Below are 16054 nucleotides of genomic sequence, written 5' to 3'. Positions count from 1 at the left end.
AAAAGAAACATCTAAAACCAACCCATTAAAAAAACTAGGTTATTTTCACTGTAAAGCGTATTCATTATTATTTTCTAAATGAAGGTATGTAAATATGAAAATATCAATTGTCATAAAACATTTAAATTATTTTCTAAATGAAGGAGCGTAAATATAAAAACTTCAATTTTCAACTGGGATTTTTTAAAAATAGTTTTGTTCCCTCTTAGGATCATGGGGTGTTACCATTGACTAAATATGAGGTAGTGGACTGGGTCACACCCCCTTATTCCAAATAGGAAGTATCTGCTGGCTCCAAAAAGCCAAAATCTTAAAGACTTCTATTGAGAAATAAACAGCTGCTACTCAGTCATTATTCTCTGTTAACATGTTGCTAAATCCATGATATTTTTTTTCTGTAGTTCAAGGTATTCAAATAATAAACTGACCAATCAGAGGCCTCAGTAAAAGTACATGGTCTCAAGCCGATTTGAAACGTGTCTGTTTGTCTGGTTCCATCATGGCAGCATTCGTATTGCGAAAAAAATGGCAACTGAATTGACTTCATTTGGTTGGAGCCAGAAGTAAGGCATTTTCTTTGGTTGATGTCACCCTCCCTCACTCAGTCCAGTTCTCATATACAGTCAATTAATGTGATAGAGAGTCAAAAGAGACTTAGTTTAAATGATCTTAAACAAAAATTGAACAAAATAATGGTCATCTATTGCACCTCTTTGCTGTTGTTGCTGTGGTCCTCTCTTTCGGTCTCTCTAGGCCTCTTCTTCTCCATGCTCTCCTTCATCCCTCTTTCTCGCTCCTCGTCCACCTCACCCTGTTTGTCCTTTGTAGCAACAGCATCTCTCTCGTTTTCCTCTTTGATATCTTCTTCTTTTTTCACTGGGACACAAACACGTAATTTGAAATGCTGTTAGAAGACAGAACGACATGTGGAGTGTTGTGTTTTTAAATATCTCCCTGTTTCTCTATGAGTCTGCATGACATACATTTTTAAAAGTTCAAGAGTTCAAAGGGAGCATCTGTGGCTCAAAATGGGTCAGTGCAAACCATGCACTGCAGGCACTTATGACTCAAGTGCCAGGAAAGCAAAAGCAGGAGTTCCTCCACTCCAACAAATACATATGTTTTTCTTTCCTGATGTGCGTGTGTGTGGAACTATCATTTTTGTAAGAAAATTTAGTTGAAATAGAGTTGTATACGTATTACCGACTGATGTTGTAACATTAACACTGCCAGCAGAGGCTGCAGTTGTGTTTTTTAGAGAGATACATGACTGTAGAGATTTGATTTTAGTGCTACTTTTTTGGAGGTCAGCTTAATAAACAAAAAAATGTTTTTTAATACAAATTGGGAGACAACGGAGAATTAAACGAAAAATAAAGTTTTTTCAACGACTGGAAATATAATATAAAATATAATTTAAACAGAAAATATTTAAACAGCAATTATAACCTTATACCTTTGAAATCTGTGATAGTTCCAACATTCCTCCCACTTTTTTTTGGTAAGCTAATGTTAGTATGGGGTGGTGAGGGGCTGTAAGCTACCTGGAAAGAGGGTAAACAAAGGAATGCTGCAATATCAACTTTGGGTTACCTGCCCACTAAAAGTCCTGTCTACAACTCAAAGCCAAATTTCTAATCTTCCTCCTGCCGCTCTGCAGAAAAAATGGCTTAAAAAAAGGCTTTTTATTTTTGGCCAAAAACTGCATAAGAATAACTAAGAGACCATTTAGAACGATTGTACAAAAGTCAAAAATATAGTTGGTAAAAAGTCTACAAAGTTATTTTGCCAAACATCCCTGGAAAAGACTTAACAGCAGCTTCTCTGTTATCTCAAAGTACTTTCTGCATAAATACCCGATGCCATTAGCACTGATACAACCCCGTTCAATACCAGAGCCAGGTTTTTGAACTGATATCTGAAGGCATCTTTAAGTCCATCCATCTTTTGATTTAAAGCACACAGCCGATCTGGGAATCTGGGATGCAGATTTCTCTGGCACCAGCACATTTTTCTACTGTTTGATACAAACCCAAAAAAAGATACTTTGAATGGCACAATGCATTTTAATTGAAACAAAATTCTCACATTCTTTTCCCTTTTTTTACAAAAAAAATAAAAATTAGCATAATCTGGCACATTTAAAGACATTTTGGGTCTCATCCTTTAAGTATTTATTAAGGCTTAAACTTGCATCACTGTCACAACAGAAAAATATGTATAAAGCAGAGCAGTTTCGAGGGAACAGTGGTTACCTGCACTCGGGGACAGAGTGCAGATGGTGGGGCAGCTCGATGACCCTTGATCCTCAGTGAGGGCGTCCAGCTGGCTCTCCTGCTTCACCTCCACCTCCTTTCCCATACTAGGGTGGGAGCCACTGGCTGGAGGGGAGGGAGAGGTCTTCACGTCCTGGGCCGGAGCTGCCAACGCAGGGGGAACAGCTGACACTGAGACCACACCAGTTGCCAGGGCAACAGTTGGAGCTGGGTAAATGGCAGTGAGAATCTAAAGAGGAAAACATGATTATTATTTATTAAATAATGCTCAACTATATGACAGGAACCACGTGAAGTGTTGTTTATGTTTACCTGACGACCTGCAGCTACAGCTGTCTGGCTGGCAGGAATCTGTGACTGACAGCTGAGGGGCGGGGCCTGAGCCAGCAGAGGCGGCTGACCGACGATTGGCTGGACTAGGGCCTGCCCAGCTGGAGCGATGGCAGTAAAGCCCAGAGCTGCAAGAGGTGTTGGAAGATATGGAGGTCCTTGAGGCTGTGTGCCCTGTTGGGCCGTTGCCGTAGTTACCCCTTGGCTGGACTGGACATAGGTGATCCTTAAGGAGAAATTGTTATTAGAATTAGTCATCTTAAAGTTTGAGGGGTTTTTTTTCCTCTAAGAGAGGGAGAGTTTTAAAGTAGTGACTTTTATTTCCCTGCACTAAGGTGACTTTACATCATTTTCAAAAATGTTACTGCTGTTGGATTCTCAAAGGTGTTAGTAACCTGGTGGGTGGGGAGGTCAGGAGAACGTTCTGCGGGGGTGCCCCAGCGGGAGCCATCATTGTTGCCATGGAAACAGGAAAGGAGCTCCCCGGATGTACGGCTGCTGTGCCGCTTGGGTGAACATTGCTCTGCACAACAGGCATGGAGGCAATCTGGAAGATCTTATAAAACATAAAAAAAAATATTACTACTTAATGAGATGTCTTTTGTTTTGTGACTGTTTTATAAGCATATGTGAAATTAAAAAAGTAATATGAGACCAGCTAAATCTATCCAATCAGAAACAACTTTTAACTATTTTTATGATGAAAACTGTTTAGTCAATCACAATCATTCAAAACATCTGGTTCTGGCAAATAAAACAGCTATTTGAATTATCCAGATGATTTCACATCCCAAATATGTTTAGAAATAGATCTATGTGGAAGCTCAAGGAATAAAACCAACACAATCCCATCGAGCTTCAAGTAAAAGCTTGGAAATATTAGTGTAGTTTTTAAAAAAATCAGCTGCTGCTTGTTTGAGGATGAACTTGCCGAACATTTAAACTCAATGCACACCTGTAAACCAACAGGTCCTTACTTGCAAATGTAAAAAAAAAAATTTGTACAGAATAAATCAAATTAACTTTGACTGTTTTTGAAATGATTAATTCTAAAATTGCAGAAGTTCTTTAAGTATTGATTTCCTGAAAGCTGTATTTGCTTTAATATTTTTACTTTTTAATGTTCAAGATAAAAGAAAACCACAGCAAAAAAAAAACATGTATAAGCAGTCACTAATTGCTTTTAAAATCTATTGATCTTTGATTGAAGTTGTCTAGTTTTTTTACCTTATTTCCTGAAGCTGTACCATTCTGCACAGGAAGAGGCGGAGTCACGAGAGAAATGGACGGCTGAGGAGGAGTAGAACCTGCTCTCACTGTTGCCATGGGGACCAGCATCTTGTTCTGCAAGACCGGCGACTGGGTTTGGGCTAAAGACGCCAGAGGAAACAGTCAAAGAGAGGGAAAGGAGGGATGAAATCACTCTGGAAGCGATGGAGTAAAAATGACAGAACATGAGCAACGGCAGGTGGAGACACTGAGATGCTTCAGATACTGGCAGGAATAAAACCATTTTTTGCTGAAAACAGAGTGGCTCAGTTGTGTCTGACTCTTAGCTGTGGAGAGTCACTCAGGCATGGGCGGGCAGTGGGCACTAATGATTCAAGTGTTTCAGTTGTCGATCATATACGTTTATGTAAGCTAAGCTGATCTTTCTACAGATGGGAGGCAAAGGAAAGTGAGAAATTTCTGCCACCTAGTGAAGCCACTAAGACGAAACGGGTTTGCTTCTCTCTGTCAGCCGGTCTCTGTCTCACCTCTGGTCCCTGGGCTGACTGTGGTCCCCACCCCAGGGTGAACACCATGGGCGGGCATGGTGAGGATTTGCTGATGAGTAAGCTGCGGGGAGGATGGACTCTTGGAGGGCAGGACATGCTGGACCTGTGCTAGTGGCTTGGGGTAGGTGGGAGGTGTGGCAGCAGTGGGGTGGAGCTGGGCCTGCAGGATGGGTGGGTGAGTTTGGGTGTGTGGCTGCAGAGCTTGTGGGGTAATGAGCTGTACTGGCTGCACGCCGGGGAAGGACCCTCCCAGAACTAGGTTAGTGACCAGGCAGCCGCCAGGGGTTACACTGACAGGACCAGGGGAGGAGGATGAGGACAGGTACCCACCCCCTGTAGTGATTGGCATCTGCTGAGCTCCACCTCCGCCCATCAGAAGAGCAGCTTTCCTGTCCTGGGGGATGGAGCTGATGGCGACGGCTCCTTCTACAGACTTTCTGGCGATGGGGACAGGCGTGCTGGCGATGGGGCGCACCACGTTGGTCACCACAGTGGGGGCCATGCGGACGCCATTGAGGGATTGAGTAAATCCCACAGTGATGGGGGGCTGAGCGATGGATGGGGACAGAGATGAGCTACTCTCCCCGCTGAAGCTTCCCACGTCCTTCCTTTTGGGCCCCTCCTGGCTCTCTTCGCCCCTTTCATCCACTCCTCTCGCTCTCTTGGTCTCTGGCCCGTCTTCTGAACCACCCCCTCCTCCATCCTCTCTGTTCCCTTTAACTGACGAGGAGTCGGAGTGTGGAATAGAAGGAGAAGAGGACGGGAGAGAAGAGCGGGCCACTGGCTGGAAACCATGCTGGAGGGAAGACAGAGGCACAAAGATCAAAGAGGCTTAGGTGATGATGCTGCTCGCAAAGGCTTTGCAGCTGATAAAAACCAATCAGAATATAAGAGAGAAGCAGAAAATCTTTGATTGGATCAGATATCTTCAATTCAACCAATTTTAGATTTGAAATTAACTTCAGATTGATTCAATAAATTGTGTTGTTAAAAATGGGGAATTGCGGTCCACTACCTGCCCATCCGGTTCATCTTCATCGCTATCCGTCACTCTCTCCTTACACTTGAGATCGATGGAGCCCTCTGGACATGAATCATCTGCGAGAATGAAATTAGACATCTTAAAATTAAAATAAAATCTTCAAACTACCAGATTCTCCCTTCCCCACATTGTAAAATAGAGATGTTTTTGACACCAGTCACAGGTCACAAGATGACACATGTGCCTTTTGGTGTTTGGATGTTTTGCTGACAGAGTAGATTGGACTTAGAAGGCAGAAGCTCAGCATGTTTTACAAAGATACCATCAAGGGAACTGAAACTACCATTTCTGAAAAAAAAACCTTTCAAACTGCCACTCACCTATCACATCATCATCCCCATCTTCTTCACAGATCACCATGCGCTCTTCGTCACTGGTCACATCCTCGCTGACTCCACCTTGGTACAGCAGTGGCCGGTTACAGAACAAACTTGTTCCGTCCTCCTGAAGAAAGAAAATAAATGTTTATATGTGAACAGAGCAGATTAAAATGTGTTTACAGCTCTGACGTAGAACTAAACATCATCCTCCTTTAGTTTGCTATTTTAGCCCACTGACTCCTTTAAACTAGAAAACGAATTCATATCTACCATGAGACTTTAAATAAGGCAACATTTGAGCATCAATGGATCAACCTTTTTTTATATATTCCTTTCATCCATCTGCAACTTTTGGTTAAAAACGACTATATCAAAAAATGTGAATGGCAACAACTAAAGACAGTTTTAGGAAACACTAAAACAAATGTATGTCAAAGAAAATTCAGAAAGTTTTTTATAAGATATAAAATAAATAATGTATAATAAAATAGTGAATAAATCAAGTTAATATTCTTAAAGTGTAATAGGAAAAATATAAAAAAAATGAAAACCAAGAGACTTTACATAGAATGAAAACTATAAACATCTAGTTAGAGGTATCATTTTAATGGAAGTTTTGTCTTCTAAACATTTATCTCCTCAGAGATGTGGCGTAAGTTTGCTAAGCTCCAGTTCAACAAACTGCAATAATTCAGCAACAGTAGTGTTTGAACAAATGAGACCAAAGTGCAGCGTTTTGGTCATCATGACATGTCAATGTAAACTCCTCATATCTCACAACTGTCAGGCATGGCAGTGGTGGGGGGATGATGTGGGCCTGGACAAGACATTTCTCAGTTTATTACAGCATTCTATATCAGAAGTGTGGGAGAAGTTTAATAAGGCAAGAACATCAGGAAAATGATATTAGTATTTACAATAGTCAAAGTTCAGTCCTTAACCCGAATGAATCGAATACTACAGTGGGATGAACGCACTGAAAGAAGTGCAGTGGATCAGAAAGGCTTCCCTACAACCTGAGAGTCTGATAGACTCATACTGGAAAGTTCAGTTTAATGTGGTTCTCCACACTGCTGAATCAGGGCAAGCATGCAGCTGCTCACTTCTTCATTTCAAACAAACAATTACACAGTGTAACGCATCAAAAACTGGATTTCTTACGTACACTGTAAGAGGACCTGGTAAGAACCACATGATTTTCTTGTCATGCTCAGACATGTAAAGAGGCGCAGCTAAAATGGGGATGTTTTGTAAGAACATCCCCAAAAAGGAGCTTTTCTGAACACACCAGCACTTTTTTTTACATCTTTTCTTTCATTTTCTGAACTAATTTACTATAAAAAAAATGGAAAAGCGTATTAAGTTGGCCCTCTGTGGTGTGGATCGTTTTGTGTGACCCAATATTACATTTATTTTGAAAGAATAACAACATGTAAAACAGTTAAAGATTAAAAGAGAATTATAAAAAATGACTTCACCACAGATTTTGTCAATCAAGATCTTAAGTTATGGTTTGGTAATCTAATCTGTTCAACTTGGATGAAAGGATAAAGTCAACTTTGATGTTTTGAATTGATATCAAAGCAGGCAACTTTATATATTTTCTTGGGAGATGAAAGGCTTTTCTTCTTAAATTTTTGGATACATTTTCTGGCCTGGAGATACACATTAATGACCCCACCTTCTCCAGGTCTCTTTCTCTTTCCCTCTGCTCCAGGGTGTGCACAGCACTTTGGGAAAAAGCTCTGGGACGGGGGTGCCGGCCCTCAAACAGCCCACCACGACGCTCTGATCCTGAAGGCCACCCCGAGCCTCCACCCTTCCCCTCCAACACCTGAGACTCAGAGAGAGCATCTGGAGGCAAAAAGAAAAAACAGTCTCAAAATCAATAAAACATTAGCAGCACCTCTTTCTAACCGAAGGGAGATAAATATCAGCACATTTACTGTTTTATGAGACAAATCACCAAAATTATAATTCATTTTTTCCAAATGAAAGGTATTTTGAAGCAGTTATCCTCTACAGACCTGTGCTCTCTGACATGCTTCTCTCCCGTACATCCTTGGGAGTTCCACCAAAGGGGGGACGTCCATCTGACATGGACTTTCTACGGTCCTTGTTGCACCATTTCCAATCCGGGTGGGCTTTGAAGTGGGCTTCTTTCACCTGGTGGGAGGGCAAGGTTTTTAATGAGCAGCAGATGTTCTGCAAAAAGGTTGCAAATTAAAACTAAAAAAAATTAAAGCTAAGCAAAGTGAAAACTTTCTTTTGAGGGGCTGGAGTTAGTGTGCTCCATTAAAGTCAAAGAAAATGTGGTTTTAGAGCTAATTGATGTCAAATCCAACTAAAAATGTTGCCAGAAAACAGAGAATTATATGGATAATATCACATCTTTTTGGTTTCTTCATTGAGAAAATAAATGAAATAAGGTCCTTAGCATTCATGTTTGAGATCCTGCTTTTCCAACATATTATGTATTATTAATATCAGTAATTTGAGCCCCAGACTCTCTGAATTGTCAGTTGTGATTCATCATTTAAAACCATCATTTAGTCCAAGCAAAAACTTTAAACTGGTACTAATCCGATATGTATTTAGTTCTACCTGTTTTTCGGTTCTTGATAACACTTGTCTGTCCTCAGGTTGAATCCCCGAGTCTTTAAGCTCACTGATGTTCAGCCTATTTTGAGTCATTCCAGTCCAGACTTGGAAATACTGTCCCATTTCAGGGTTTTATCAAAACGTGCCTTTCTTTCAAAGAAAGGTTTGTATACGGCCTACGGGGTTAAAATACTTTATTTTTCAGTTTCAGTCACCTCAAAGCACTAAAACAGTAATTCAACTGTAAAACTGTAAAAGTAAGTTTAACCTTCTTTTTATCTCCACTACCCTTCCAGCAGTCATTTTACCTGCGGTGCACATCAGGGATCTGTGTCCCCGCCCCCCCTCATGTTTTTTCTGCATATGCTTTTCCTAGGTTCTCTTCAAAAAATATACAATATATCTATTTCCCTTTAAAATGAAGCAGTGATTTTATCACAGTGGTTTTCAGTTTGAATCAGTAAAATTGAGAAGCCTGAGCTTTGAAATGGAAATGAAAAATTTTTTGAGCCAACCCTATGAAAAAAACCTTGTTGTAACCGTAGACAATTCTTTTAAATTAGAGCAGATCAGCTTTGTGGTTGAAAGTTTTTTTTTTCTAATCACCTGAAACGTCTTGGTGAGGCCAAGACCTTAGGGAGGGATTGACAAAGTGATGCATTTATTCATAATGTCTCAGCTAGATCATATGAATTCACTTCACTTTGTCCTCTCCGTGCTGCTCAGAATGGAGCTACTAAAGCTATACTTGCTGATCGTCACTGGGTTCATGTCTGGTTTAGGATTTAATTGACAAAAAAGGAATTTTTTTTGAAGGTTGAAATGATTTACTCTTGTCCACTATATCAGAACTGCTTTTATATACTCCAGACAGAGATGTAAGGTTGTGTTTTGCAGCTACTTCTAAAGGTTATTCTCTCCAGTTTAAAATCCAAAGAGGAAGCTTCTGTAGTTGCTCCATCTAAGCTATGGAAGGGTCTCGGGAGCTCTTTTAGTGACTCAACACATTTTTTCACTGACTTTTAAACTCAGTTGCATTAGGGACTTTTTGTGTTTTTATTGCAAGGTGGTTTTATTGCTTTTGGTTGCTCGTTCTGCAGCACTTTGGGCAACCCTGAGCTGCTGCAAATATGCTCCAGAAATAAACTGACACTGACACGTACAGACCTTAACACAACCAAGGATTTCTACACTCACCTTAAAGGCCAGATCATGATACTGCTGCTTCTCATTGGGCCCCAGGGCATACCACCATTCTCCTAGAATTTTGCTGACTGTGCGGTTGTCCTGGTTGGGATGCCGCTGGTGTACCAAGGCCCGGTGGCGCTTGCTGAAAATCATGAATGCATTCATCGGGCGACGGATGTGATCCTTCTCCCTCTAGATGGATTTCATGGGAAAATATTCAAGGTAAGCTGTAGCAGCAATTCTCAACAACCTTGTCTGCTTATCCAGGGACATGACGTGTGCACCGGACTGACCTTCTTGTCTCCGTCCTTCGGCAGGGCACTGAGCGACTGAGTGCGTCTCTTCATGGGTCCATTGGATGGAGATGGATTGTTTGCAACTCCAGGAGAAAACCTGCATTATTGCACAAAAGAAAGAGAAACTGAGAGTCCAGCTGGGATGGAAAGTGAAGGGAGTTTCCACAGTCTGACACATGAAGAAAAATTGGACAAAAGAGTTATTAAAAGACAAGGAAGGAGAATTTCTGCCTCCAGGAAACTGTAAAACACCATCAGCCATCAGTGAGAGCTGACATCTATCAACCTCTAATTTATTTTTATTAAAATACATATGCAGATAAAATAAAAATAAAAAACCTGAGTTTGAAACATAAAGACAGTGATATATTGTAGGAGTCTGGCTTCAGGCAAAGTTAGTGCTTTTAATTTGCCAGCGACATTGAACCATCTTTTACAGATCCCATTCTCTTCAGGCAGGAAGTTCGTGTTTTTGAGCAGACCTTTATATCAGACAAGATTAGTGTGACTGGAGGGGGCGGGGTACATGGTCACACCCAGAATTCTATTCGCCATTACAATGGCTGTCATAAGAGAAAACTATGAACATCTATACACTGAAAAGAGAATGAGACATCACCTGACCCTGATCAGCAAAAACAAAGCTTGAAATAGAACTGGCAAGTTGACTGGAGCCCATTCAGTATTTAAAAAGACACACCCCCAATAATGACTAAACAAAGTTGTAACTATTAGGAAATTAAGGAATATACATGAAAGTTATATAATAATAATAATAATATAATTTGGGTTAAAAAAAATCTGATTTTGGAGTCAAAATTTGACACCTGCCTCCAGTGGAATTTGGAGGAACTGTATGATTTGGTTCAGATTTGGTCAACAGAAGGTGGAAGCCTGGAATCAACTCTGTAGTGATCTTTGAGTGGTCAACTCTAACCCCAAAAAACAAATTACTTGTCAAAACAGTTTTGACCAAAGAGAGAAATATTTATGAGGATTTAGACAACAGCTCTCAATTAATCAGGTGGTCTCTTTTCTTTATGTATAAAACTTTGTCTATATATTAGAGGTGTAGGGAAAAACTGATTCAGCAATACATCGCTATATTTCATTTGGCAATCCTTGTATCGATTTAAAATGTTGACAAGACAATATTTGATTAATTATTTATGAGTGTCCTTCAGTATCTTACTTTTGTTTTCCACCTAAACTCCCTAGTTGGCAGCACAGCACACTGAGCCTCCCATTTTATTTTATTTTTCACTCATAGTGAAAAATATTTAGTTGTGGAAATCAGATAATTTAGACTCTTCCCTTTAAAATCAAAAATTCTTAAAGCACCGTGAATTTGCTTGAGTAAAAACAACTTGTATATCATTACATCCAATTAAAAAAAAAGTGAAACATTATTCTGGTACAGTCTTGGGGTATATCATGATGGTCCAGATGGTCCAGATGACCCCACTTTTAATGTAAACATGCCTAGGATAGCACAAGGGTTACAGCTCATTTAGTAATTGGCCAGACTTGGTCAGCCCCGTAAAAACCTCCACGAGACTTCTTTACAACCATCTAAACCCCACTAGACTAGTTTGGTATCACTTCAATCTGACACAGCAGCAGAGAGGGAACACAATCAGAGTTAATCAAACTCAAACTAAAGTTGAGGAACTATAAGTAACTGTATTGTTTCTTATTATGATAAGTTCATCGCATCTGAACCAAAACCATATTAAAGCCTCAGCCAGAGAACATGGGTGTTTATGTGCAACCTGGAGACCACACTGCTGCCAGACTGAGTAACATTTTCCATTTGTGTCTTTTTCTTCTCTGCATTGTTGTCTGTTGAGCACATTGTGTGTTTTCGGTCATTGAGCAGGAAAACTGCATAGTATATGAGAGCTAATTCCACGGAAATGACTCGACTGTTTCTACAACAACTAAATTGCATTCTTCCTGCGAGTTTGGAAATTATTTCCAGGAAGATGAAACCAGAGAGAGTAAATAAAGGCCAGTCATTCACTGAGTTACATAAAAAACTGTTGCTGTTGCACACAAACAGTGGAAAAATAGAAAAGAAATAAAAAGTGTATTATGAATAATCGATAATATTACTGTGTTTGCAATAATTGATGCAGTAGGTTAAAACCAGTAGAGAAAAAAATGAACTCAAAATGACTAAAAGAGTTAGAACTCCCTTTGCTTTAGCTTTATTTAAGACATGTATTGTCATTTATTTCAATGTTCTGCAATCTTATTCGCTCCTGTACTCAACAGGAAACTAAAAAAAATAACGTTTTTTTCTCTTTAAAGCAGAGTCAAGGTTGATCACTGGACTTTTTTAATGAAAAATGTGCTACAATCATATTTTCATGTGACTTATAACCTGACACTTTAGATGCTTAAATAAATAGCAGTGCAGCTTATCTGGCATTTACTAGAGATATATTTTTGTTCTTTACAAAATAACACAATGTGTGAACATTTTAGAAGGTGAGTTTATATTTTTTATGTAGCTAAATTAAAAAAAAAAGATGGATTTGTAGAAAATTCAAGGTTTTCCCTCAAAATCTTGAATTTTGTCACTTAAAGCCCCGAGTTAAAGATACACGACAAAAGCTAAAAGCTTATTTGACCATCAGGATACAGGCTTATAAACTGTAACACAACACTGTTGCTTAAGTATTTCTTTGGAGACAGTGAGCGCGATGACCCTGAAACAGTCACACCCACACTACCATCCAAACGGCCCGTCTGACCTGCATGAGTCACTCCGAAAGAGCAACAACCCTGCCAGATGCAGAGATGTAAACACTGAACGACGGCTGTCCCAACCCACAAACGCTGCAGAGAGCTTTGCTGGTTAAGATGACTTCAAGTCAATTATTTAGAGTTTAGAAGCTTCAAACTGCTCGCCAAACTAATCAATTCTTCCTACTAAGACACTTAGAAGTCCAAACTAATTGTATAAGACAGACATTTTTGCCCAAATATGGTCTATTGTCATTTGATGAAAAATATGTCAGTTTCAAAAGGACAAACAGCTGACAAAACCTTTCATTTCTCCACACTTGACTTTCTGGTGGTTTGTCAACACACAACAGGCTTATGTTGCATCCTTTATGTTTTCTGTGCAGCTCAATGGGCCACTCTGCAGGAATTACCAGAAAACCACAGCTTTTCCAGTCACGTCACATTCACTTATTTGTTTGATAATGTTCTCTTAAGGCACCAAAGAGGAACCTAAAATGAAACGAAAGAAACACAAGCTAATCCTGATGGAGCTTTTGGACAGATGAGCGAAAACTGGTTTAACATAAAGTTACGAACAAACAAGTGTGAGTAAGGCAGTGTGAGCGTGGTAGGAGGGCCACAAACACCCTGAGTAAAAAAAAAAAAAAATAGATAATCGGTTCAAACAGAGACGGAGGAAGGAGGACGATCGCCAACACCTTAAATTTTCACCCGAGATCTGAGATCAGCGCCATGAATAGAGCTCTCGACTCTCTTTCTCTCAGTAACAGTTTCCTACATGCCGACAGCTCGGTGTGGCTGGTGGGAGATGCAGACACCATGAAAGTGTAAAGTGCAGAATGTAGCAGCAACTCGCTCACAATAAAAAGGTGATGGAGATCGTTATCTGGACTGTGCATTTATGAATTTCCATTGAAGCAGTTTGATTCAGTTAAAGAGAATTAAAAGTTAATGGGATACTTGAACTAAAGTGTGTATTTGTCCAGCTTGTGAGGTATTCATTTATTTTTTCCCGCTTTAATTTTTTATTTGTATGTTCATCCATAATGTTTTATGATTTCTGATCTAACTTATGGAAGTGCCTTGAGGGCTTAAAAGGTTAAGTGAGGGGAAATAGGATCCATATTTGTTCAGCAGTTTTGGTTGAACTACCTGCTAATGCATTAAAATCAGGCTTTGTTCCTTCATCACGGTGATGTATTGCTGCCTGGCATCAAAAGGGTTTCAGGTTTGAATCCTAGATCAAGCCTTTCTTTATCTATCCTAACAGATTCCTGCACAGAACAGATTGATTCTTAAGTTGTAACGCTGCAACGGCACTTTTTATAGTCGGATGTTCTTCTAAAACACACAGCACCATATATGTACTCACGGGTCATCGGTATCACTCTCCGTCTCGCTGTCTGCCCCGCCCCTGTCAGCAGGAGGATTGTCATTGGTTGAGGGAGGGCACAATGGTGATCCTCTTCCTTGATCTGGAGGCCCGGTTCGCCCGTCACTCAGCAGCGCCACACCGCAGCGAGGTTCTGAAATGGAGAAATCTCTCTGTCAAACCCAAAAAAAACCTTAAAAAGTTTGGAATAAAATTAAAATAGAAAAAAGACTAAATAAGTTACTTGTTAGGAATACATGGGACTAGTTTGTTTTGCAAATAAAAGTTTCTCTTAAAAAAAACAACTTAGGTTTGTAAGATTTTTTTAAAGAAATGCTGTCAACAGACAAGCTAATCTTCTCTAACATGCATGTGTGTAGTGAATAAAGGCAACACAGCTCTATTTGTGTAGCACCTTTGGTACACAAAGGCACTTCAGGGTGTTTTATAGATCTACAGAAAGCTAGAGCAGCAATAAAAGAAAATATTTCAAGAAGAATGTTTTACATTTGGACATAAAGGTGCACAAAGGTGGAAGTCATTTGAGCTCACAAGGAAGCTGGTTCCATTTGTGTGAATAAAAGCAGCTTCCCCTTGTGTGCTTCTGACACGAGCTTCTACCCCTGACAGGTATTCCACACTATTAAGTGGTTATTCAGGTAGCAGCTGTGTCATTGTAAGAACTGGATAACAGGAGTGATGTGGTTTTCTCCTTTGGATGTGGACATTAAATAAAACGTTTTTTCAATCTGTTTTGTTTATTACTAAAAACTGAAACAAGACCAAAAGCGAAACTAGAACTCAGCTGTGACAAAGTAAAAGATTGGAAACATGACACAACAAAAGGCAGTGGAGACGAGGAAAACGTTGGTCTGTAAGACACTGAAGGGTAATGAATTAACAAAGCAACAGAAACGTGGAGAAGAGATAAAATCACAACATTAACTAAACAACAACAACAAAAAACAAACCCCTCCATTTTATTGACCAGGTTTAATGTTAAAATACTTTATCCAATGTGCATCTGAATGGGTTAAACTGCTTGGCCGTCCACAGCAGCCAAAATTTATCTGTGAATACATTTCACAGTGCTCGAATCAATAAACAGTGTTATCAACAATATCACTGGAAAAATACAAGTGTGAACACCAACTGTGCTGAACTGCAGTTCTGTCACAACTATTTTGGGAAACACGGACTTGGCTGCCGGTTTGTACTCGACTGCTTTGGCAATGGTTATTTGAGAACATATTCCCACATGCTGTTTCCTGTTATGATTCGTTTACCGTGGGAAATACCTGCTCGTGAAAGGGTTACACATAGAACAAAAGGACACGCTTTCAGTCCGTGTCACGTCCAGGGACAGGGAGAGGGGTCGCTGTGTTACCTTTGCCCTGATTGATGAACTGCTGGCCATCGGCGGGCTGGGCGGCCGCTCCCGACTGGCTGGGCTCCAAGAAAGGGACCAGAGAGTGCCAAGGGAACACTGGAACTGAGCGAGGCTCCACGTTGGTCCACACTGTGGGAAGAGGAGAGAAACAGAGGGAAAAAGTGAGAAGTCATCATGTTTGATGTCCGTGGATTGTGAGCAGAAGGTCAGGCTCTGTCCCCTGGCAGCAGATTCAGTCTAAAATGGAGCCGTGCTTTCAGACTCTTATCCTGAGGCAGCTCACATCAGAATAATGCAGTTCTTATGAGGTGCATGGTGTGAAATGATGAGGGATTCACCTAATTGATCCACAGAGTCTCAATCTGTCTCTGCAGCCAGAATCATTACAAACCAATAAAGATCGGAAAACATAAAAGCTGTGAACTTTTAATTAATTTGGGTATGAATCTCTACTTATTCCTCTAACAAGACTTGTGAAATCAAACTTTTGAATATTTCCAGGAAACAAGTGCACTTCCTGAGAGGCATTTCCCTGTGGAGGATTGCCATGGAAACATTACATTTTTGAACGACATGTGCAGAAAATCACAAACAGAACAATGCATATGTAAGAAAACCACATAAGATCCATTCTGATGAAAATTGTGTTTTCAGTGTTTTTAAGATGTTCTTGAGGCTTTTTTCTAATTTTGGAAGATATTTATAAC

The 16054-nt window shown here is 40.1% G+C and overlaps 1 protein-coding gene and 1 long non-coding RNA gene across 4 annotated transcripts in view; one reads left to right on the top strand and one right to left on the bottom strand.

Annotated features, from left to right (window-relative positions):
* The window catches only part of cica (capicua transcriptional repressor a), a 37789-nt gene that overhangs the window by 7137 nt on the left and 14598 nt on the right, over positions 1–16054 (bottom strand). For 2 of the 3 annotated variants that reach the window (XM_024299583.2, XM_024299590.2), the window contains exons 4-17: positions 15345–15476; positions 13958–14111; positions 9829–9928; positions 9545–9727; positions 7774–7912; positions 7428–7600; positions 5747–5870; positions 5400–5482; positions 4364–5180; positions 3834–3976; positions 3002–3162; positions 2589–2832; positions 2256–2505; positions 710–876 (exon numbers count right to left, since the gene is read on the bottom strand). In XM_024299583.2, the coding sequence (XP_024155351.1) occupies positions 710–876; positions 2256–2505; positions 2589–2832; positions 3002–3162; positions 3834–3976; positions 4364–5180; positions 5400–5482; positions 5747–5870; positions 7428–7600; positions 7774–7912; positions 9545–9727; positions 9829–9928; positions 13958–14111; positions 15345–15476 (2870 nt within the window). The remainder of the gene's footprint in view (positions 1–709; positions 877–2255; positions 2506–2588; positions 2833–3001; positions 3163–3833; positions 3977–4363; positions 5181–5399; positions 5483–5746; positions 5871–7427; positions 7601–7773; positions 7913–9544; positions 9728–9828; positions 9929–13957; positions 14112–15344; positions 15477–16054) is intronic. The other variant, XM_024299597.2, reaches the window with a different exon arrangement.
* LOC118599392 lies at positions 2690–3604 on the top strand. Its single transcript, XR_004948730.1, has 2 exons — positions 2690–2826; positions 2991–3604. It is a non-coding gene; the product is annotated as an uncharacterized LOC118599392 (long non-coding RNA).

The sequence above is a fragment of the Oryzias melastigma genome, linkage group LG11 (genome assembly GCF_002922805.2).
Source record: "Oryzias melastigma strain HK-1 linkage group LG11, ASM292280v2, whole genome shotgun sequence".
Taxonomy (NCBI): Eukaryota; Metazoa; Chordata; class Actinopteri; order Beloniformes; family Adrianichthyidae; genus Oryzias; species Oryzias melastigma.
The sequence above is the reverse complement of the archived record's forward strand: the minus strand, read 5'-3'. Positions and strand labels throughout refer to the sequence as shown.